Raw genomic sequence first — 25,250 nt, 5'->3', positions numbered from 1 at the left:
GACCATAGTCTAGGCTAGCCTGGGACTCTGTGTAGCCCAGGCTGACCTTGACCTTTCAGAAATTCTCCTGCTTCATCCTGTTGGGATTACAGGGCTGACCTCCATGCCAGGGCTCATAGTAGTAGCTTTAGATAGATAGTAAGTAACGCAGTAACTGAACGTCTATCAGAACAGGAAAAGAGCTCTTGTACCTGCATAATGGATAAATAGTATGTAACAGTTAAAACAAACTGCAGCAAAATGAGTAGATCTCAAAGCACTGTGTTCCGCATGAGAAATGAGATCCCAAAAAAGCCTAGGGTTTCTACGGTTCCATGTGGGTGACATTTTTTGAGAAAAGGCACAACTACAGGAACAGAAATCAAATTAGTGGTTACCAGTAGTGGGGCTGGGGGGGCTGGGGGGTCTGGAGAATGGAAGGGGGAGAGGATGTGAGGAGGTGGGGGGCTGGGAGGATGGGGGAGTGGAAGGGGGAGAGGATGCGAGGGGGTGGGGGGGGCTGGGGGTCGGGGGAAGGGATGCGAAAGTACAAAGGAGCAGAGCACAGAGGCACACTTTCAAAATGTCGAAAATAGCGAGGACAGTAATGGTTAACAATTCACTTGCCAAATGCCATCAAAACGTACTCCCTAACAAGGTGAATTTTGACATGAATGTGGTGGGACATGCCTGTAATTCAGACCCTACAAGGGGAGGCTGAGGCAGGAAGGCAAAAGGTTGTTGTTGTTGTTGCTTTAAGGTGAATCTTATACTTTAATAAACCTAATGAGCAAGAGTCCCTAGCCCTCTGTTACCCCAGAACCAGGCTCAGGAAGGCACAATCCAAGACTATACTAGCGTCTCGGGCCTGCCCGTGAACAGTTATAACTGGAACCCTAAGTCCATTCTGTGCTCTTGAGTCAGTGCCCACGCTGCCCTGCCTACTCCTGGCTGCCAGCCCTGAGCAGGGACTGAGTGCTCTCACGAAGCTCTAATTTGGGGCACGTAATCCCCATTGTAACCTATTAACCGAGCCAAGGCTTCTGGTCACTGGGGCTGCGGGTGTGCTCCTCGGCAGAGGTGTCCTGCAGCCTCTGGGGTTCTCGTTTCAGTGCTGCTCACGTGGGTCAACTGCTCCAGTGTCCGATGGGCCACCCGGGTTCAAGACGTCTTCACAGCCGGGAAGCTCCTGGCCCTGGCCCTGATCATCATCATGGGCGTGGTGCAGATATGCAAAGGTAAAGGAGCCTGGGGACTCCACACAACCCCACCCTTTGCCTCGTGGACCCATCCTGAGATTTCCCAGTTGTCACTTTGCTGTTTTCCTCATGGTTAGGGATGCCCCACCTCTGCTCCCCTCCGCCACTTTGCAAAGATCCATCTCTCCACACTTGCCTCAGGCCTAACACAGATCTCTGGACACAGCCCCAGGGACGACGTGCCTTGCGTTTTCTGTTGCTAACATCTTAAAATGAAGAGCCGAAGAAGAGAAGCTCGTGTATTTCACTATTGCTCATAATCTCTCGGGGGAGGGGCGGGGGTGGGGGTGGGGGAAGCTCTACATTCTTGAGGCCTCTGCCAGCATTCCCCATTGGATTTCATCTGTATTTGGTTTCCATGGGACCCGAATCACTGCGGGGCTCTACACAGCGTCACCATCACAGCCTCTTGGAGAAAATGAGATGACAAACAGGAACAGCTCCTGCCTGCCTACAAACTCTGAAGGCAGAGCAGAAAATCTGCGGGCAACAGTTTGTCCTGGATACTGCCCTTGATCATTCCAATCAGTGGGATTAAGCCCTCTGGTGTGGGGGTGGGGAGCGGTTATATGGTTTTCAGGAATCTAGGCTTAGGAACATTGTCCTATCTATTCAAGGATAATGAATCCTTCCTAACCTGGTCTCAATTCTTTCCCCTGCTCACACAAACCTCCTTATTTCCTGTCCTAATGCTGTGTTACAGATGTCTAAATAGTACACCTTGTTACTCTGACTTATCCCCGCCTGATTTAGTCAACAGTTGTGGCCGTATGTGATATGGGTGTGTACACTCACACCCAGGGTTTGCACATGCTGGGCAGGTAGCCTACTACAAAGCTATATCCTCAGCCCAGAAACTTAAAAAAAAAAAAAAAAAAAAAGTTTATTTTATTTTATAAGTGTTTTGCCTACACACACACACACACACACACACACACACACACACACACGTGCCAAGTGCATGCCCAGTTGCCCATAAAGCCAGAAGATGGCCAGTTGTAAGCCACCATGTGGGTGCTTGGAATGGAACCCAGGTCCCTCTGCAGGTCCAGCAAGTGCTCTGGACTGCTGAGCCACCTCTCCAGCCCAACTCCCAGCACCATTTTTCTAACTGAAGGACCCAGATGCAGACCAGATTCCCTTAAGAAGTGCTGGGCAATTGGTGAGGCAGGCCAATGAGCTTGAACTGACAGAAACGCTAGCTCGAGCTCTGTGAAAACCTTGCATCTGAGTGTGGGTTGTCCTTGATGCTTTGCTCACAAGCCGCAAATTACTTTATCAAGGACAGTTGTTGAGAGACTGCCCTCGCTAGCTTCTCCGTTTACAGGAGCTTTTCTTCCAAATCACATCGTCTTTTTTGAAAAGGGAATTCTCAGCTGTGCTTTGAGCCTGAACCCCTGTTTGGACTCGGTTCTGAGCTCTCAGGTTCTGGGAGGCCCTGGCCCTGCATTTCCCCACACAGTAAAGGAGATGCCTAGCACTGCAGGGGAGGGCAAGAGAACGCCTGGGGTAGACTACTGGGTCTGGGCTCATCTCTCTGAGCCCCCTCCTGCCTGTTATGTCCACAGGAAAATTCTTTTGGCTGGAGCCAAAGAACGCATTTCAGAATTTCCAAGAACCTGACATCGGCCTCATCGCTCTAGCTTTCCTCCAGGGCTCCTTTGCCTATGGAGGCTGGAACTTTCTTAATTATGTGACCGAGGAACTTGTGGATCCCTACAAGTAAGTCACAGGAGTCCAACCCTTCCGTTCCCCCTTAGGCCACACGGTACCCATTGCTGGAAAAAGGCGATAGAGCCCCACTTCTCGGCCCTGCCCTGCACCGTGCCCTGGTCTACCACAACGCAACAGTTCATTTCCCATCTGTTTGAACCATTTGCTATTCACCTTGCTAAGAGAAGAAAATGGGTCCTGTGACTGTCCCAGGGCAAGCTAAAATCAGAAAGCTGTGCAGGACAGTGCGAACTATCCTGAGAGGCCTCAGCGTTTTATGTGTTTGGGGCAAGGTCCAGCTTTAAGGCGGCAGAAAGAGTGCATGGTCCAAATCTGAGTCAGGAAGTGATAAGCACCTTCTAGCCTAAGCTATGCCGTTTCCTCTACATTATCCTGCCCCACCAGGCTCAAACCCTCCCTCCCAGAGAGAGGAAGGGCCAAGAGGCTGCAAGTCCAGGCTCCCCTGGTACGGGCCTCCCTCTCACCTCCTCTCCCTCTGCAGGAACCTTCCTAGAGCCATCTTCATCTCCATCCCACTGGTCACATTTGTGTATGTCTTTGCCAATGTCGCGTATGTCACTGCAATGTCCCCCCAGGAGCTGCTGGCCTCAAATGCAGTCGCTGTGGTAAGAAATCACTCAGGGTCCTCGACCCACATGTAGATCTGCTTAGCCCACTCGCTGTCCCCTGATCCAATGCTTCATGGAAGGGGATGCCACACACAAACCCTCAGGGTGATTTCTACATGTGTCCTTGACAGGGTATCTTCAAGCGCTCAGGAGCAAACTGATGGCTGGGTTGGTCCCAAAACAGGTGCCATGACTACCTGAGAAGTTGCCACAGAGTCTATGTGGCCTTCTATATTGAAATATTGACTGTCTTATGGAACAAGCTCACTGACTCCCAGTCTAGGGCACTTGAGCATACAGATTCTGAAAGAAGACAGACTGCTCTTCACAGACACACATGCTTGACGGAAAAGCTGGGTATTGAAGGGCCAACGATGTAATCCAGTTGTAGAGTACAAGGCCCTGTATTCAATCCCCAGCAACACACACACACTCATACACACACACACAGACATACACACAACTACACACACACTCACACAGACACACACACAGTCATACCACATACATGGAGACACACACACAGAGACATACACACAACTACACAGACACACACACAGTCACACCACATACACGGAGACACACACACACAGAGAGGCGTACACATAACTACACACACACTCACACAACTACACATACACACTCACGCCACATACACAGAGACACACACACACTTATACACACACAGAGACATATACAAAACTACACATACTCACACAGACACACACTCACTCACACACAGACATATACACAACTACACACACACACTCACAACACATACACAAAGACACACACTCACACAGACACAGAGATCCACAACTACACACATACTCACACACATGCGTATAAACACAGACATACACAAACAACTACACACACACACACACACCACAGACACATACACACTCATACCCACACACAACCACACATATGCTCATACACATGTATATAAACACACAGAGACACATACACTCACACAGACACACACACACACAACTATACACACTCACACACACCACAGACACATCCACATCCACACACATCCACACAGAGACCCACACACAACTACACACACACTCACACACACCACAGACACATACACGCTCATACACATGCACACAGACACACATATACACACACAACTAAACACATGCTCACACACATGCATACAAGCTCAGACACACACACTCACACACATATAGTCACATACACATATAAACACACATACACACAAACACCCACAGCCACACACACACACACACACACACACACTCTCTCTCTCTCTCCAGGAACTAATTCAGAAATCAGAGTGATTTATGCTCTTTGGGCAAAGAGGTCGCAGGCTATCTGAGGGAGGACTAGGAGCCATGCTGTACCTTCACCTAGCTTCAGACCAAACACTGCCATCACTTGTCCCTGCCGTGCCCTGTGGCTGCCTCCGCCTGGAGCCAGCAGCCTGCCATGCCCAGCAGGACATCTATTCTAGACACCACTTGCCTAGGTTCCTGCTGTAAGCCTGACTCAGACTCAGAGACTCTGGAAAAGGCTTGTCCCCTAAACTGCATATACACGTGTATATATGTGAAATCAATGATTTTTATTTTGTTTTTTGAGACAGGGTTTCTCTGCATAGCCTTGGCTTTCCTGGAACTCTCTTTGTAGACCAGGCTGGCCTGGAACTCACAGAGATCCGCCTGCCTCTGCCTCCCGAGTGCTGGGATTAAAGGCGTGCGCCACCACGCCCAGCTGAAATCAGAAAATTTGCAACTACTTCTTTCTCAGCTAACGATCTCGCCAGGCTTTCTGGGCTGTGGTGGCACATGCCTTTAATCCCAGCACTCAGCTGGCAAGCACAGGTGGGTCACTGTGGCCAGCCTGGTCTACAGAAGGACACCTAAAACAGCCAGGGCTACACACAGAGAAACCCTGTCTTGAAAGACAAAAAGAAAAGAAGGAAGGAAGGAAAAGAAAAAGAAGCAGCCAGTGCTTATTTTCCTACCAATACAGTCAGCTTCTGTGAGTTCAGAAACTCTGACAAGGTTTCATTCCTATTTTGTAGGTGGGAAAACTAGAACGCAAAAATAAACCTAGGGCTGAGAGAAAATAGCTCAGTGGCAGAGCACTTGCCTTACACAAGCGAGACCCTGGGCTTGGTCCTCAGCACTGAAAACAGACGGATTAATGGATAGATAGATAGATGATAGATAGATGGATAGATAGATAGATAGATAGATGGATAGATAGATGGATAGATAGATAGATAGATAGATAGATAGATAGATAGATAGATGGATAGATAGATAGATAGATGGATAGATAGATAGATAGATAGATAGATGGATAGATAGATAGATAGATAGATAGATAGATAGATGGATAGATAGATAGATAGATAGATAGATAGATGGATAGATAGATAGATAGATAGATAGATAGATAGATAGATAGATAGATGGATGGATAGATAGATAGATAGATAGATAGATAGATAGATAGATGGATGGATAGATAGATAGATGGATGGATAGATAGATAGATAGATAGATAGATAGATAGATAGATAGATAGATGGATAGATAGATGGGTGATAGATAAGCCTTGTTGAAGGTGGGGATAAGACTTGAATCTGGCTCATAAGTCTGCACTCCCCTGTGTGGAGACATCTCTAGTCTACCCAAGGAGGACTTGTACAGCATCTGGCTTCCAATCCTGACCCCTGCATTTTCCCCAGTGCACAGTCTGAGGTAAGCTATAGATCACAAGCTCCTCAGTTTCCTCATTCACAAACCAGGATAAGTGCTAGTTAATTACTGTTATCACCAGCATAACACTGGTCCCCTCAGCTAGTTCCTGATGTATAGCTGTCCCTGTGGCGTGGTAGCCTGGGGGCCTCAGCTGCCAAGGTTAGCCAGACAGAATCAGCAGGGTAGATGGGAGGCAGGCACTCCAGAAATGAGGCACAAGCTGGAACAGGGGTTTTACATCTTTCTCTCTCTCACTCTCACTCTCTTCTCTCCCAGACTTTTGGCGAGAAGCTCCTCGGGGTCATGGCCTGGATCATGCCCATTTCCGTTGCCCTATCCACGTTTGGAGGGGTCAATGGCTCTCTCTTCACCTCCTCCCGGTGAGTGTTTGCCTGGGCCACTTTTCTGTGCCCACTGCTCTGTGAGTATTTGATGGACTTGTCTGTTGGCAGGGGTCTGCAACAACCTCCTGAGCGGTGGCTTTGCGGGAGCGTGCATGTCAGTGTGGGTGCTAAGGGGATCTGCTGCTCATGGTGTGACCTCTGATCTGGGGTGTGCAGGTGGAAGACCATCTTGCTTTGGAAGAGACCGAGCTGTGGTTGGCAACAGGATAGTATCTTGGCTACATTCCTAGGGTCCCCGTTCCCCCTTGCCTGGACATGGGCTACTACTACTGGCCAGAAAGAAACCTTGCTTTGAAAGGACCCAGGAAGGTTCCTTGGGCCTGAAGCCTCTCGTTCTGGCTTCTCACGAATGTCTGGAATCAGACTCCACATGGGATGAGATCCCTCTGAGTGTCCTGAGGACACAGGACTACCCCCTACTCAAGAGGCAGGTGCTATGCGAGGCCACAAGGCTTGAGGAGGAAAGAGCAGAAAAGGAAACATTTGCCGATGAGAGGGCTAGTAGCCACAACCCCAACCCAAAATTCCTTGGAAAGCCAAAAAAACAAGAGAGGGCCCTGGAGGCTTCCCCCTGTCTATCCAGGAATCAGGGCCCTCCTGTAAGTCCCTCCCTGCCATCTCTAAAATGGACCTCTGGCTGTATGGCTGTGAAAGGGTGACCATTCATGTGGCTCATAAGGTTTCTGTGCCCTAAAAGCACGGCTCTATTCAAAAGGTGAGTCTGGGCCCAGTGCTTCCTCAAGCCATGTGACACCTCACAGAGAAATTTCTATGAGATGATAGGGACTGCCGTGTTTGCAGGGTCCAGAGCAATAAAGAGGGAGTGTGGGTACCACCTGTGCCTGAGGAGGACACACACCACCCACAGCAGCCTCGTGTGCGTGTCACGCCGGAGCCGTGGCCACCTGGAGGCCCTGGCAGAGCACGGAAGAGCAATGATCCATGAGGCTCCCTGGGATCTGTTGGAGGAGAGTGGCTGGCCACAGTCGCTTTAGTTTGGGGTTTGTCCCTCAGGCAGGCCACGCAGTGGTCTGCATGCATGTAGCATAGTCATGTGTGCATGCAGAGATGCCAGAGATGTGACCTCCCCTCCAAGGCCACCTCTGCTCACCAACTACTTTCTTCCTTCCCTCCTCTCTTTCATCCTTGTATGTCCCAAAGTTCGAATCAGATGGTCCTTGCTGAGCAAGTGGGGTGTGCGTGTGTGCATGTGTGTGTGTGTGGTGTGAGTGTGTGCATGTGTGTGTTTGTGTGTGTGTGGTGTGAGTGTGTGCATGTGTGTGTTTGTGTGTGTGTGAGTGTGTGCATGTGTGTGTGGTGTGTGTGTGCGTGCATGTGTGCGGTGTGCATGTGTGCATGTGTGTGTGCGTGTGTGTGCATGTGTGTGTGTGTATGTGTCTGTGTGCCTGTGTTTACTAGCACCATCATATTCTCCATTGTCCCCTAGCTGGGATTGTTTCTTGTGAACCTGACACGGCGCTGTTAGACCTGGACAGTTACACTTGGTCCTGGCTGTGTGTGGAGGAGGAGGATATGAATGAGAGGCTGGCTATGTGCATGATGGAGCCCACGGAGCCCCCAGGCTCAAACTCGTGCATGAGGCTGTGCAGGCCTGAGAGGACCAGAGCATGGAAGAAGGGAGGGGCTGCATGTGTCTGCATGAAATCAGGGAAGGTGCCCTGAGAAGGTCATGGTGACAACTGCTGGTGGTTACTTGGGGTTGCAGCCAGCTCCCACGCTTCTGAGCTACTGCTGTTAGCTCTACGCTGTACACAGAGCATGGAGTGGCAGTTCTTAGACTCCTCGTCTACACCAGCTGTGGTAGCACACACCTCCCATCTCAGCTTTCAGAAGGATGAACCAAGGAAGCTAAGACTTCTGGGCCAGCCTGGGCTACAGAAAGCCTGTGCACTGTCACACTGTCACCTTCCTCTCATCCATGAGGGGCCACTTGCCCTAGAGGAAAGTAAAAGCAGGGCTGAAGCAGTAGGTGGCTCAGCAGGTAAAGGCACTTACTGCCAAGCCTGGTGATCTGAGTTTGACCCCAAATCAACAAACAAACAAATAAACAGGTAAATAAGTTAAAAATTTTTAGAGACAACATATTATTAACACTAAGATGTAAAGAACTGCTGGCAGTTATAGGATTGTTTTTGGTTGGTGGTGGGTTGTTTTGGCTTTTTGTTTTGTTTGAAAGAGAGATAAAGAGAAAAGAGGGCAGCTGTTGCTTTCAAAGTTACTCTCTCTGTGAGTCTATGTCTCTCTCTCTCTGTCTTCCCCACTATCTCCTCCCCCAGCTAAGGGTATACAGTCCTCATAGTTTTTAGACTTTTAAAAATCACTTTTGTTCTGTTTTGTTTTTGTTTTTCGAGACAAGGTTTCTCTGTGTAGCCCTGGCTGTCCTGGACTCACTTTGTAGACCAGGCTGGCCTCGAACTCACAGCAATCCACCTGCCTCTGCCTCCCAAGTGCTGGGATTAAAGGCATTCACCACCACCCCGGCTAAAAACCACTTTTGATGTATATGACTTTTGCCTGCATGTATGTCTGTGCACCAAGTGCATGCCTGGCATCCGCTGAGTCAGGAGAGGGTGTCAGGTCCTCCTGAAAGTGGAACTGTAAATGGTTGTGAGCCACCATCTGGCTGCTGGGAATTGAACCCAGTTCTTCTACAAGAGCAATAAGTGCTTTTTACCAATGAGCCGGCCCTCTAGCTCTCTCCCCTTTTGTGAGACATGGTCTCTTGTCAAACTGGCCTCAGTGGGAAATCCCTCCCTCAGGCTCAGGGTACTGGGTTCACAGGTGCGTGCCACCGTGCCCAGCTCAGGGTCACAGTTTTGTACTCTGCATTTCTGTTTGAAGTTATCCCGTGAGCATATTCTTGCATAGTCATTTTCTTCAGATGGCCCAGATTCAACTCCCAGCACCCACACGGCGGCTCAACCATCTGTGACGAGCTACTCCTTTGTCTGGCCTCCGCCGACACTGCATGCAGACAGACACCCATACACATGAAATAAAAATAAAAAACACTTCATAAGTTTCCATCTCGCAGATATATCCTAATTTCTTTAGCCAATCTCATCATCTTAAGCATGCAGAATATTTGCAGTTTGACTCACTGTCAGAGCCTTTGTGTGTCTGTACCTTTCAGCCTCTCTTTATTATTTGTTTTTTGTTTGTTTTTGTTTTTAGAAGCCTTATTGGGACTAGAATACATAGTTCTGAGGGCACAAATTTAATGTGTAGAGTATGTACAGTAAAATGCCCAATCCTTAAGTGTGATTGATAAGTTGTGGCATTATGGACGCCCAAGATGCTCCCGCTCAGAGCCCCTCCGTGCCTCTCACAGGCTCCCGCCTGTCCCCTTCCAGCCCACGGCCCTCTCCACTCTACAGAAGCAGCTACTACTCTCTGAACATGATGAGACTGTTTTAATGCGTTGCACAGGTGGCTCAGAGCCGTGTGCCAGGGAATTGAAACCCTCAAGAACAAGAAGGCTCTTACTTAGAGGAGAGAGGCAGCCAGGCAGTGCGATGGGCAAGAATTCCAGAATTCAGGAAGTGGAGGCAGGAGATCAGATCAGGAATTCAAGGCCTGTCTTGGCTGCAAAGTGTTCAGGGCCAGACAGGCTGCATGGGAACGTGTCTCAAAGAACCAAAAATTAAAAATGAGAGCCGGGCGTGGTGGCGTATGCCTTTAATCCCAGCACTCGGGAGGCAGAGGCAGGCGGATGGATATGAGTTTGAGATCAGCCTGGTCTACAAAGAGAGTTCCAGAACAGCCAAGACTACACAGAAAGACCCTGTCTCAAAAAACAAACAAACAAACAAACAAACAAACAAAACAAAAACAAAAAAGAACAAAAATGAGAGGGCAGAGTAACTGTTCTTATAGCCTCATAGATGTGAGGAGTGATTCAGAGTGACAGTGCCCTGGGCCAGCCAGATCATACTGTCTCCACATGCTATACCTCCCCTGCCTCTGGTTTGCCTTTGCCTGCATTTGAACATAGAGCCAGAAAGTGTGTACACAAAGGCAGGTTCCTAGCTGGTGGAGGGTGCTGCCACGCGGGCCAAAGGTGAGCATGAATGAGATAGCCTCGGCTTAGTGGTTCCCAGGCGATCCCATGCTGACCACCTCTTCTCCCTACCAGGCTGTTCTTTGCTGGAGCCAGAGAAGGCCACCTTCCCAGCGTGTTGGCCATGATCCACGTGAAGCGCTGCACCCCGATCCCAGCACTGCTCTTCACAGTAAGCCCCCACCCCACACCCCACCCCACCCATGCCCGCTGCTGCCACTGGCCTTGCACGGACCCCCCCTCACTCCCCCCCCCCCCCCCGCTGCTGCCACTGGCCTTGCACGGACCCTCCCCTCCCCTCTGCGGCTGCTGGCCTTGCATGGACCCTCCCCTCGCTTTGGACCTAGCCTTGGTTGGGAGCCACACTATCTGCGCATATGTACCTGTCACCCATCTGGTCTAGTTCTGCCTTTCAGTCGGCCCTAGCTAAGCTGGCATATGTGGCCACTGGCTTTATAAATGCCAAGGGATATAATTAGGAAAGATCCTGGCTCTAAAATACCCACAGCACTCAGCCTGGCTCATTTTCATCTTCCCATCCTATTGGATCAGACTGAAAAGATGTGGGATGCCACAACCTTGCCAAAATGTTCCTCTGCTCCTGGACTTACTGGCACAGCTGCTGGGGTACAGCTCTGAACCCCGGCTGTTCACTCTCCCACTACCACCACCAGCTTCCTGCCCTAGGGTACCCTGCCAGCATCTTGGAAAATGCCATCAACATAAATCTAGTTCAGGGTACCCCTGATTTAAAAAAACAAACAAACAAAGAAGAAAACTCATAAATTGAAGGTGGGGAAAAAGGCAACTTTAAATAAGAAAGGAAAAAAAAGCAGAAATCTTTAGAGCAGTAGTTTTCAACCTGTGGGTCCCAACCCTCACAGCGGCCCCATGTTAGATATTCTGAATATCATATCTGTGTTACAGTTCATAATGGTGGCAAAATAACAGTTATAAAGCAGCAGCAAAATAATGTTTATGGTTGGGGGTCACCACAGCATGAGGAATTGTATTAAAGGATTGAAGTGTTGGGAAGGTTGAAAAACCACTGATTTAACCAGCCCTAGTGGCACACACCTTTAATCCTAGCACTCGGGAGGCAGAGGCAGGTGAATCACTGTGAGTTTGGGGCCACTGGCTCTACAAAGCAAATCCAGGACAGCCAAGGCTACACAGAGAAACCGTGTCTCAAAAAACAAACAAAAAAACAGAAAGAAAGAAAGACCACTGATTTAATGAGTTAAAAGGAGCAAAGACTTGTCCTCTTTAATTTTTTGGAATTAATTTTATTTTCCTTCTGAATCTTGAATAAAACATTACAAATTATGTTGAGCCAGACACAGTGCCAGAGACCTTTAATCCCAACAATCAGGAGGCAGAGGCAGATGCAGGCAGATTTCTGAGTTTAAAGCCAGCTGCACAGCAAGTCCCAGGCCAGCCAGGGCTAAGTAGTGAGACCCTGTCACAAAACAACAATAATAAAAATTACTTTGATCCCCAAGAAAGGGGGTCAGAAGAAGTCAAGGTAGTTGATCTCCCTGGGAGAATTCCGGAGTGTTTCAGAGACAGCATAAAGGCCATCTTGATTAGGCAGTTGCACAAAGCCAGGGACGAGGACAGGCAGTATTTCCTTGAGCCGCACAGCTTTTTCTCAGCTGTGACTTGCAGTACTATGACTGCAAGGCAAATACAGTGAGAATCTGGCCCATTTGCCTACTAAAATCTTGTCAGCATTGCATCTCATGGGAAAACTAAGCCTCTCGCTGGCCTGCACGGAAGGACATAGTTCATTCCCAGAGAGCCACAGAGATGAAGTTAAAGTTGGAAAGTGACTTCCATCGAGAAAGCCCCTTAGAGCTGTTATTGGCTTACATGAGTTTGTATTTGTAGATTGCCAAGAAAACAACCTGACTATGTTTAGTTGTTTAATCATATTTTAAAGGGAAAAATGAATTAGGCCACTCAGCCGAGAGAAAATGGAAAGAAGAACAAAGCTCTACTTCTCAGTTAGCAAGCTCCCTAAGGGGACAAAAGAACGAGAAGAAATAAATAAGCTTCAGCCATAATCGAAAGTGAAATATAACAAGATGAGCCAGCTGACGCCAGCCAATCCAGGCTTCCCCCCGAATGAGAACTCCCCATACCATAACAGTGCTTACATACTCTGATTTTACTCCTGTACTAAGAAGGCCAGATATGCCCTGGAGAGATGGCTCAGAGGTTAAGAGCACTGACTGTTCTTCCAGAGGTCCTGAGTTCAATTCCCAGCACCCACATGGTGGCTCACAATCGTCAATAATGTAATATGATGCCCTCTTCTGGTGTGCAGGTGTCCATGCAGGCAGAGCACTGTATACGTAAAAAATAAATAAATCTTAAAAAAAAAAAAAAAAAAGGCCAGCTATGATGGCACCTAGGAAGTAGAGACAGGTGGATCACTGTGAGTTTGAAGCCAGGCTGGTGTCCATATATAGCAAGTTCCAGGACAGCCAAAGCTATATAGAGAGATCTTGTCTCAAGAAAGCCAGAAAGAAGTTCCTCACAATAAAGGTATATAGTCCATCCTGGGCTACTCAAGGCGGCTGTGAGTCCCCCTCCCGAGAGTTCCACCAAAGGAGCACACCTGGCCCGGAGGAGGCGGAGAATAGGCCCTAATGCGTGCACCTCTTCTCCAGTCTCCAATGCCTTCCTTCGCCTTCACCCCTCCAGTGCCTCTCCACCCTGCTGATGCTGGTGACCAGTGACATGTACACACTCATCAACTACGTGGGCTTCATCAACTACCTCTTCTATGGGGTTACAGTTGCGGGGCAGATAGTCCTTCGCTGGAAGAAGCCTGACATTCCCCGCCCCATCAAGGTGAGAGGATCTATTTGGAGACCCTAACCCTTTCTCTGCCTCCTCCAGCTGCAGGGCAGACCGAAGCTCCATGGCTCTTGGCCGTGTGTGCCCGGAACAGCCTTTCCCCTTCTTCCCTCTTAAATCTTACAATCTAGGTGGTTTTCTGGATTCTCTTATCTCCTCTGTTGCTCCAATGTTGGGGTTCCCTACACTTGGCCTCTGTCCTGAAGTGAGTCTCTTTTCCATCTGCTTGTAAAAATTCTAACCACTGGCCAAATGGGTCTCAAGAATTTTCTCTTTCTTGAAGCTTTCTAGTCTATGTCTGAAGTCCTTGCTTTTCAAACTGCCAAGACTAAGCACAGTAGGAGCCTCAGTGAACTCAAACAAACAAACAAACAAACCCTGATAATTGTTTATTCTCAGAACAAGTTATACTGTACAGCTGAGCTCTCTTGCCACTGGATAGAGCCTGGAGCTACTTGAGAACTCTGTCCTAGAAGCGCAGACAAGATACTTCTAGATTCTTCCCACCGAGAAAGGACTCTTCCAGATCTCTCAGTTCCCCACTGACGTTTTCACTGTCACTTATCTCTTAATCCTAAAAAACCTCCCGGAGGGAAAGAAAGATAGATAACCTCATCTCCTGCTTCTGAGAGGAGCACACAGGGAAGTAGGCAGCCGAAGCAGCCACCCCTAAATCAGAAAGACCATCTTCCTGATACCCAGTACCCGTGGTGAGCAGGAAGTTGAGCCTGTCGAACCGGTGTTTCCTTCTGAACAAAACGCAGCCCAGGCCCTAGCCAGCCTTGTGTCCTGTTGGCGTTCCTGATCCCCTGGGACTAAGCAGTTTTCTCTTCTCCGATTGCCTGATAGAAATAACCTGAGGCTGATCCTTTAGCAATATAAATAAAGTGAGTGCAGAGCACTGCCCTGGTGCATCAAGATGAGGCCTGGCCTGGAAGTGGGTGTGAACACAGGAGTCAGAACAGACCCAGGCAATTTTCTTTCCAGCCTCTCCTCCCAAGGACCTCTACACGTACACACTAACTATCCTAACCAGAGTCTCAACACCTGGGTCTTCCCTGCTACCCATGGGGACTTGCGTGAGTCATAAGGTCTTATCTGACCACACTGGGAGGGGCATGAACGATCAAGATCCTTACTTCCATGTCCCACTGCCCACTTTCACCAGCATCTGTTGAAACAGCACCTAGGAGGCCTAGGACACAGAGCTAAGTGCAGCTCGGCCGCTGCCCACAAGGATGAGGGTGAAGACAAAGGATGCCCTCATCCTCGTGGGCACTGAGCGCCATGTAACTCACAGTACTTCTGTTCCACAGATCAACCTGCTGTTTCCCATCATCTACTTGCTGTTCTGGGCCTTTCTGCTCATCTTCAGCTTGTGGTCAGAGCCAGTAGTGTGTGGCATTGGCCTGGCCATCATGTTGACTGGAGTACCTGTCTACTTCCTGGGTGTCTACTGGCAACACAAACCCAAGTGTGTCAGTGACTTCATTGGTAAGTGGTGGCCAGAGAGAGGATCTCTTGGGGGAGGCACAAAGCAGTCTGTCTGGGGGAGCCCTACCAGGATCATGAAGCTGAGGTTCACCTTGAGCCCACAGGGCTCCCAGTTCAGGGCCAGGAACGGCAGGTATCTTCCAAAGACCTCTAGGGAGAGAAGACGAGCTAGCATCCCCACACAGACCTTAGGCAACCCACCAAGCAGCCATCAGGAGCCACTAACAAGTTAGCTTGAGACCCAGTTGCAGACCCTGGAAATGGAGGAGGGCAGGACAGTGGACACAGAGAAAGTGAAAGGCTAGAGCCTCGGTGAACGAGAGGTGGCCATCAGATAAGGCAGAACGTGGACCAGCTGGTCTCCAAAAGCTACTGGCTAGTTGGAGGTCAAAGCTGAGATGGAAGAGCTTGGGGCGGGGGGGGGGGGGGGGGGGCAGAGCAAGGCCTGACTAGTGGAGCGGGCACTAAGCATGGAGCACTGACCTGGCTTCTGTGCTGTTTCTCCCACAGAGTCACTGACCCTAGTGAGTCAGAAGATGTGTGTGGTCGTGTACCCTCAAGAGGAGGACTCGGGGACGGAGGAGGCAATTGATGACGTGGAGAAGGAGCAACAGAAACCTATCTTCCAGCCTACTCCTGCTGAGACCCAGGACTCAGAGGAGCAGCCCCAGCCCTGAAGACTGCGGGCCCTCTAACTGACCACGGCCCCTTCATCCTTTTTACCCCGCATCCCTACCTAGGTCCTCCAAACACACACACACACACACACACACACCCCTATACTTCTGTCAGCCAGGGGCAAGACCTCAATGTCCACAGAGAAAAGTTCTAAACAAAGACACTGGCCTTTGTACCCAAAGAACCCGTTTCCAGCACCAAGGCCCACGGTCAAGGTCAGTGCACCGGGGGCCTACACACACCCTAGGGGTTGGAGGAGAACAGAGGTGCCATGGGTACCCTGGGCCCATGCCCTTTTAGGTGCCTCTAAGAAACCTGAGTGGACACAGTGAGTTAGTTGGGGAAGGCAAATCAAACAAAGGTGTCACCGCTAACAGTCAGCTGGAGAGACACAAAATGCCTCTTCATTCTCCAGGGACCCCAAAAGACAGAGGGCTCACTTCTCTCTCTGCCTTCTTCTCTACCCTGTACCACCTCCACTCCACTGCCCAGCCACTACCCTATCCCCCCACCCGACCCGCTCACCCCTCCTCCCCCACTGAGCTAAGGACCAAGAAGGAGGACTGCCCCGCCCCCACCCCCACCCCCAGCTCTAAGCAAGGCTTGTGGAATACATAGGGAAGGCTCAGACTGCGGAAGCCAAGCCCCGCCCCCGCCCCTGCCTCCTGTCCCCTTGTGGTGCCAAAACTCCCTGAAGCCAGAAAGACTTCGTATGTTCAGTCTAATAGACATCTCTCTCTTAAGGGCAAAGCGCTTAGCTCCCCCCATCCCTCTGTGAAAGAGCAGCAGCACTCTTGTCTCAGCAGCTCTCCCCCACCACCACACACAGCACTGCTGGCCACCCCACCCTTTTTCTCCCCTGGACCTTGGCTCAAGGACCAGGTATGAAGGATCTCCAAGTCCTTCTGGCCTGAAATTAAGAGTCAAACCGGCCTTAAGTCATCTCCCATCCAAGAACTGGGCCTAAAAAATGCTCCCTAAATCTAACCTTCAAGACAGTCCTGCCGTTAAATGCCTTCCCTGGAAGGAAGATGTTTCCCCCTCCCCAGAGCTGCTCAGCCTTCACCCTGGGGAGACCAGTGTTTTGGGGGGGATGACGATGACTCTGAAGGCCAGCTCCTCTCCCCTCCCCCAACTCAAATGATCCCACCGCCATCCTGCCATTCCATTTGGGACAACACAGAAGGGCAGTGACAGAATGACACTCACTTTGGAGACCGCTTCCAGGAGAGCGGTTGGCCTGTGTTCTACAGGGAGGTGACAGTGTTTGCCTCATCCCGGTGGCCTCAGCAGCTGCTGTGCTAAGTGTGGGATCCTTTGATCACAGAGCAAGATCCCAACCCCAGTCCACCTTCTCAAACTGGAATACCCAAGGGCCTTTTCCTGGCTGGGGCAGGTCCCCTCAACTTCCCACTTAACCCCTAATGGGTGACAGGCTGGGTTTGGCCCCTCAGCATACAGTGCAGGCAGGCTGTGGGGCCTCTGGGGAACCAGGGACCATCCCTCCATCCCTTTCCTCTCATTCCTCCAGCCTCTACCCAGCCCTTCCTTGAACTATTATCTCTCTCTCTGTCTCTCTCTCTCTTTTTTTTTTTTTTTAAGTGGATGCCTTACTTTTTGGATAACTATTTTTGAAGCTGGTGTTTCTATTTCTTTTGGATTTTTTTAAAAATGTATGGTGGTTTGGGGGCAGAGGTAGAACCTTAATAGTCTGTCACTGAGTTCATTTAGGTTTTAAATTGTATTGGTCTGTTTTATGGAGTGTTTTCATGTAATAAAAATTTAAATGGAAATGAAGCGATTTCCTCTTTTTTCTTGTTTTTGCTTTGTTTTGTTGTTTGTTTTTTGGTTTTTTTTGAGACAGGGTTTCTCTGTGTAGCCTTGGCTGTCCTGGTGCTGGGATTGCAGATGTGCACCACTGCGCCCAGCTGTGATTTCCATTTAAATGAGTTTAATTTTCACTGAATCAGATGACTTCTGAATCAGTCAATGGCCGTTTTCATTTAGTCCAGATTCCTTCCAGGACTGGATTCCTGAAAGCCTTGGTTGCCACCTTCCAGCAGGCCCAGTATAAAGCTACAGATAGGATACGGAGCCTGTGCCTTCTTACAACTGCCTCCTGTCCCATCTGTGGAGTCCTGAAGGGTTGCTGAGTTCCCACTCTGTGAGCCATCCTGAGACCCTACAAGCAAGGTAAGAAGTAGAGCTTGTCACTCCAACAGCGAGACATAGGCCAGGGACCAGCACCAGGCTGAGTCCAGCAAGGCAAAGATGGGACAATACCTCCAAGCTTTGTGCACTGTGGAGAGAGCCCCAGAGGGTCCATCTGTTGGGAAATGAGGCCTGTCCTCCCCGCTGAGCAGAAGCACCTCAGAGGATAATTGCTGGAAGGATGATTACTAGGCCAGGACTAGAAAAAAGAAGGTATTATGGTGTGTGTGTGTGTGTGTGTGTGTGTGTGTGTGTGTGTGTGTGTGTGTGACGCTTGCACACTCCCATTCCATAGCACATGTGTGGAGGTCACAAAACAACTTGCAGGAGCTGGTTCTCTCTTTCCACCGTGTGGGGTTCAGGGGGTCTAACTTGGGTCAAGATTGTCAACAAGTGCCATTTTTCTGGCCCCTAGAAAGTTTTTTTTTTTTTTTAAAGAATTAGTTAAAAAAAACAAAAACAGCAGAAAGACTCAAATGATATATACTCACTTATATCAGGACATTAGCCCAAGGGGCATGTCCCATCAAAGTATTCACTTATCAGGAAACTGGGACTCTAGGTGAGAGAAACATGGGAGAATGGGGAAATAGAAGGATCCAGAGGGTCCTAGGAACCTACAAGAAGAACATTATGATGAGAGGATCTGGGCCCAGGGGTCCTGCTCAAACTATGGCACCAGCCAACGGCAATACATGCAGCAAACTTCGAACCCCTACCCAGATCTAGCCAATGGACAGGACATTCTCCACAGTTGAGTGGAGAGTGGAGTCTGACTTTCACATGAACTCTGGTGCCCCATATTTGACTAAGTCCCCTGAATGGGGAGACCTGGTGGCACTCAGAGGAAGGATAGCAGGCTATCAAGAAGAGACTTGATACCCTATGAACATATACAGGGGGAGGAGGTCCCCCTCAGTCACAGTCATAGGGGAGGGGAGTAAGGGGAAAGTGGGAGGGAGGGAGGGATGGGAGGATACAAGGGATGGGATAACAATTGAGATGTAATATGAATAAATTAATAAAATATATTTTTAAAAAACCAAAACCAAAAACAAAACACACACATTAGCCAGTCATGATGGCATATGCCTTTAACCACAGCACTCAGGAGACAAAGGCTGGCGGATCTCTTTAAGTTCCAAGCCAGCCTGGTCTACATAGCAAGCTCCAGGACAGCCAGGGACCTCATGGGATTTTGGAAAGTCAGTGAGCCTGGACTGGTCCTTGCTGCTGCCCCTCCTTTCTGGGCAGCCCTCCAGTGGGTCTCTCCTGGGGCACTGGCATTCCAGAGTCAGCTCTGCTGGCAGACCTGGAGCCTGTGGGGTGGACAGTAAGACCCTACTTTTCCCCTGGGACACTGAGGCCCAGGCAACTCCACTCCAGGCCCTGGCCTGGCATCCACACTCCCACTTGTGGCTGTCCTTACCCCAGACAGGCTGGAAGCTGGTCACAAAGGCTCTATGCCAGGACGGCAGACACTGGGTTGAGGGCAGCCAGCCACACAGCAGCTGTGTGCCCTCAGAGAGGTCACTTCTCCTGCTTAACATTTTTGGATTAACATTTGGGTAGGACTGGACTTCATCTCCTCTTTTCTTCTTCTTCTAATTTTTTTTTTTTTTTTTTTTTTTTTTTTTTTTTTTGGTTTTTTGGTTTTTTGAGACAGGGTTTCCCTGTGTAGCCTTGGCTGTCCTGGACTCACTTTGTAGATCAGGCTGGCCTCGAACTCACATCAATCCACCTGCCTCTGCCTCCTGAGTGCTGGGACTAAAGGCGTGCGCCACCACGCCGGGCTCTTTTCTCTATCTTCTAACCCTCGGTTATCCTGAAAGCAGAGGATGGCTTCTCTCTAAAGCTCACATCACGTCTTTAAACCCCCATTTCCTCTCTCTGGCCTCATGCAGTCTCCTCCATGTTGCCCCCATTCTGGTGTGACCAGGCCGCCCAGTTCCCTCTCATGTAATGGAGACACTTATCCCTGGGTCACCTCCTTGTCACATCCAGTGACATCTGATGATTTTTCAGGTCTCCTTCTGAGCTGTGTTGCTCTCTAGCCCGAGCCTTTCTCCTGTCTTAGCCCGGGCGGTGACTTTCCTTTCAGAAGTCTAGAGTTTAGACACTGTATCTCCTTTAGACACTTTGGGAACCTTTTAGATGTCATTAAGTCACGGCTTCTTATGTGTTTGTTTCCTGTGTATGTGTTTAGTCTGTGCATGTGTGTGTGTGTACATGTGTGGAGGTCAGAGGTCTTTTGTCACCTTTTACCACATTGGTGTTGGGGCTCAAACTCCAATCCACAGCCTTGGCAGCAAGTGTTTTTACCCTACTAGCCATCTCACCAGGCCTCACTCGTTCATTAATATGCACACACAACAGGTCTTTGTGACTATGGTGTCCAAGAACTTCACCATATTTTGTGGATATAATTTATTACTGAATTTTGCAACTCATCACAGATTCCAAATAATATTTGTCTCCTGAAGAGTATCCAGATTTATAGTGTCGCATGCCTGTACCACGCCTGTAGTCCCAGCACTCTAAGAGACAGAGCCAGGCAGATCTCTGAATTCAAGGCCGGGAGCCTGGTCTACGGAGTGAGCTCCAGGCCAGTCAAGTGCTACAATAGTGAGACCCTGTCTCAAATAAAATAGGTGTTCAGATAGGTCAGTTTTCCCATCTTTCCATTGTTTTGTTCTGTGTGGGTTCTTTTTAGTTTGTTGTTGCTTGAAGTTTTTATATCTATTTATTTTATGTGTGTGTTTTATCTGCATGTACGTCTGTGCACCGTGTACATTCCTGGTGGCCACAGAAGAGCAGCAAATACTCTGAACCATCTCTCCAGCCCCTTTTTTGGTTTTGAGATGGGGTGTCACTGTGTAGCCAAGACCAACCTATAATTCTTTCTGTAGACCAGATTGGCCTCATATACAGCGATCTGCCTGCCTCTGCCTCCCAAGTTCTGGGAATAAAGGTGTGTGCTACCACATACAGGTTATTTACTCGTTTTTTGAGAAAGGGTCCCACTCTATAACTTAGGCTGACCTCAAACTCAAAGCAATCCTCCTGCCTCAATCTTTAATATACTGGGATTAATTCAAATTCAGGAAATGTGGTCACTGTGCTTAGGAGTTTTATGCCAACTTAACACTAGCTAAAGTCACCTGAGAGGGAGAAACCTCAATTAAGAAAATGCTTCCATGGGGGCTGGAGAGCTCAGAGGTTAAGAGCACTGCTTGCTCTTCCAAAGGTCCTGAGTTCAATTCCCAATGACGACATGGTAGCTCACAACCATCTATAATGAGATCTGGTGCCCTCTTCTGATATAAATTCAGGCAAAACACTGTGTACTTAATAAATACGTAAAATCTTTAAAAAAGAAAAAAAGGCCTGCGTGGTGGTGCACATCTTTAATCCCAGCACTCGGGAGGCAGAAGTAGGCAGATCTCTGTGAGTTCGAGGCCAGCCTGATCTACAAAGAGAGTCCAGGACAGCCAAGGCTACACAAAGAAACCCTGTCTTGAAAAACCAAAAAAAGAAAAAAAAGAAAGAAAGAAAGAAAATGCTTCCATAAAGGCGTGGTGGCACATATCTTTAATCCTAGCACTCAGGAGGCAGAGGCAGGTGGATCGCTGTGAGTTGGCCAGCCTGGTCTACAAAGCGGAGTCCAAGACAACCAGGGCTACACAGAGAAACCCTGTCTCAAAAAAACAAAAACAAAAAATCAAAAGACAGTCACCATTATTAGAAAGATTAAAGAGAAATATCTCAGTCTATCCTCAAAGAGTAAAACAGGGCTACGGATGTTTAGCCCAGTCGGTGATCAAAAGTTTAATGTCCAGGCTGGACAGATGGCTTAGCAGTTAAGAGCACCAGTTGTTCATAAGTTCAGCTTCCAGGCCACACATGGCAATTAAAACCATCCATATCTGCAGTTCTAGGGGATCTGGTACCTTCTTCTGCCCTCTGAGAGTAGCAGGCATCACACAAACAAATGTAGACAACACACCATACACATAGAATAAAAATAAATCTTACCAGGCAGTAGTGGTGCATACCTTTAATCCCAACACTTGGGAGATACGGGCAGGCAGATCTCTGTCTGAATTTGAGGCTATCCTGGTCTACACAGTGAGTTCCAGGACAGCCAGGGCCACACAGAGAAATCCTGTCTTGAAAAAACAAACTAAGATCTTAAAAAAAATAAAATAAAAATGAATTGGACACTAGCGGTGGAATGCATAAGACTCTTGTCTCAAAAAAAAAAAACAAAAAAACAAAAAAGTGGGCAACCTGTTGGAGCAGCAAGGGTGTTTGTCACTGAACCCGACAGCCTGAGACCCATATGTTAGAAAGAAAAGCAACTCCCGAATATTTCATCTGTTCTTGACAACACTGTGTGGCACATGCATAAACAAGTAAAACCTGATTTAAAAAAAAAAAAAAAAGACTGGGGATGGTACGGTTGGCATTTTAGAGCTCACACTGCTCCTGCAGAGGACCAGGGTTCCATTCCTGTCACCCACATCTGGTGGCTCAGCATCACCTACAATTCCAGCTGCCGGGGCCAATGCGACTGCTTGTGCTCATGTGCAGATTCCACACACACTTAAAGAATAAACACAATAAAATCTTTTTAAAACTTGCACCCCGTGGGGCTGCGGGGATAACTTGGTGGTTAAGAGCACTGGCTGCTCTTCCAGAGGTCCTGAGTTCAAATCCCAGCAACCACATGATGACTCACAACCATCCATAACTGTAGTTCAATGAGATCTGATGCCCTCTTCTGATGTGCAGATCTAAAGTCAGACAAAACACCTGTATACATAAGTAAATAAATAAATCTTTTTTTTTTAAATTTGCATTCCGGAGAAAAGAAGCCAAGAATGAGTATGTTCTATCCTCTTGCAGTTTAGGGACCATCTCTGTGTCCGTCCCCGCCCCGTGGGGCTCCCAGTCTGGACCACAAGCTTCCACTGGCAGGGTCTACTGCTGGAGCCTACACAGGACCTCATCATTTGTGCTCAAAATGCCTGTTTGAAAAAACGAAAAAATAGCCAAGCTAAGAGTGATGGTACATGCTTATGACCCTACTTGGAAGAAAGAGGCAGGACTGATGAGTTCAAGTCATTTTTTTAGCTGGTGAATTTAAAGCCAGCCTAGGTTAGATCCTGTTTTCTTTTTCTTTCTTACTTTCTTTCTTTTTTTAAAGCACACTACCAGGCATGGTGGTGCATTCCTTTAATCCTAGCACTCTGGAGGTAGAGGCAGGTAGATCTCTGTGAGTTCGAGCCTAGCCTGTTCTACAAAGAGAGTTCCAAGACAGTCAAGGCTACATAAAGGAACCTTGTCTCGAAAAACAAAAACAAAAAAACAAAACAAAACAAAAAAGGCCAGAGATGACTCTGCTAATAACGACACTTACCTACAAGCCTGATAACTGGAGTTTTCTCCCTGAGATTCACATGACCAAAGGAGGAAACTGACTCTCACAAGTTGTGCCCTGGAATACACACATGTGGGGCAGGAGAGATGCCTCAGTGATTATGAACACTTGCTCTTGCAGAGGACCCAGGTTCAGTTCCCAGCACCTACTTGGTGCCTCGACCATCCCTAACTCCAGCTCCAGGGGACCAGATCCCCTCTTCTGACCATCATAGGCACCTCGGGATCCACCGCCCACTCCTGACCTCCTTAGGCACTGCTCACATGAAGTGCAGAGACATACATGCAGGTAAAACACCCATACACATAAAATAAAATGAAAAACAAAAGGGAAACCAAAGAAAACCTTTAAAAATAAATAAATATAGCTCAGCAGTGGTGGCACAGCCCTTTATGCCCAGCACTTGGGAGGCAGAGGCAGGTGGATCTCTGTGAGTTCGAGGTCAGCCTGGTCCAGGACAGCCAGGGCTACACAGAGAAACTGTCTTCAAAAAATACCCGAAAACGAGCTGGGCGTAGTGGCCCACGCCTTTAATCCCAGCACTCGGGAGGCAGAGGCAGGCCGATCACTGAGTTCAAGGCCAGCCTGGTCTACAAAGCGAGTCTAGGACAGCCAAAGCTAACACGGAGAAACCCTGTCTCGAAAAACCAACCAACCAACCAACAAACAAACAAACAAACCAAAAAATACAATAAATAAACAGATGTTAAAAAATAATCCAAGTTTATGTGCTTCTATTGTTATTGTTTTGTTTTTGGTTGGTTGGTTTTTCAAGACAGTGTTTTCTCTCTATTAGCATGGACTAGCTTGAAACCAGGTTGGCCTCAAATTCATGGAGATCCACCTGTCTCTGCAGTGCTAGAATTAGAAGCATGCAGCCACCACACCCACATGGGTTTTCTGTTATTTAAAACCCAGATATTTTAAATGCTTGACAACCTAACCTCCAAGGCAGCAGGCGTTTATGCTCTAGGGACAGGAGTAGGAACAGTGGAGAGGTCAGGGAAGGGAAGGAGAAGGCTGAGCCTTCCCTGAGTTAGTTGCTTCACACACGCTAGCATTTTCAAAGTGCGAACAACCTCCTGAGGCAGCCATTACTACTGCCATTTTACAGGAGCTTGACCAGGGCCAGAGAGCCAGTGAGTGGCGTCCAGTTCCCTCTTCACAGTCACGCCATGCGTTTGCCCTATGGGGAAGCCTTAGTGGCAGTCCTGGAGAGACGCCTGTCACAAGTCGCTGAGATAATATTCACTCATTGTTTTAATCAATGCAAACAGGTAGCCACTACAGTAGCAACAGGAAACCGATCCCGCTGAGCCTGAGCAAGGGAAGGCTTCGTTCCTCTCCTGAGTAAGAACCTCCCAGTCTTTAGGTGGCACTGCCGTCCCATCTCCGTCCCTGTTTTCCCCAGCCCTTCTCTTGCTTTTCTATCTAGACCCCTAGTACCTCGGTTACTAGGCAATGCTAACCTGAGCCTGCAGGCAGCGCCAGCTCCGCCAGTCCAGTCACCTGCACCGCTTATTTCTCTGGGACACACGCCGCAGACTTTCTCATTTCCTGCTGGCTTTATCTGTGCGCCTCCGGCAGGGAATTCAGCGCTGCCCTGTAGCTCTCCCCCTGCCCACGGCAGCCACCTAGGCGGAAGGAGAGTCTCTGAGTCACACAGCAACACCCACTCCATCCCTCCATCCTCAGGGCCATTTCAAGAACATGCCTGCAGCCCTTTCGGAGACCAACAAGGCTGGAGCTC

At 48.7% G+C, this 25,250-nt stretch overlaps 1 protein-coding gene across 1 annotated transcript in view; it reads left to right on the top strand.

Moving 5' to 3' along the window:
* Nucleotides 1-16,160, top strand: part of Slc7a8 (solute carrier family 7 member 8) — a 54,858-nt gene extending 38,698 nt beyond the window's left edge. Inside the window, exons 4-11 of the mRNA XM_051143091.1 lie at nt 1,092-1,217; nt 2,807-2,960; nt 3,454-3,577; nt 6,601-6,704; nt 10,885-10,981; nt 13,519-13,668; nt 14,991-15,168; nt 15,679-16,160. Coding sequence (XP_050999048.1) covers nt 1,092-1,217; nt 2,807-2,960; nt 3,454-3,577; nt 6,601-6,704; nt 10,885-10,981; nt 13,519-13,668; nt 14,991-15,168; nt 15,679-15,845 — 1,100 coding nt within the window. The 3' untranslated portion in view covers nt 15,846-16,160. The remainder of the gene's footprint in view (nt 1-1,091; nt 1,218-2,806; nt 2,961-3,453; nt 3,578-6,600; nt 6,705-10,884; nt 10,982-13,518; nt 13,669-14,990; nt 15,169-15,678) is intronic.
* The last annotated feature ends 9,090 nt before the right edge of the window (nt 16,161-25,250 follow it).

The sequence above is a fragment of the Acomys russatus genome, chromosome 3 (assembly GCF_903995435.1).
Source record: "Acomys russatus chromosome 3, mAcoRus1.1, whole genome shotgun sequence".
NCBI classification, from domain to species: domain Eukaryota; kingdom Metazoa; phylum Chordata; class Mammalia; order Rodentia; family Muridae; genus Acomys; species Acomys russatus.
Note: the sequence above shows the minus strand (reverse complement) of the source record. Positions and strands in the feature narration are given on the sequence as shown.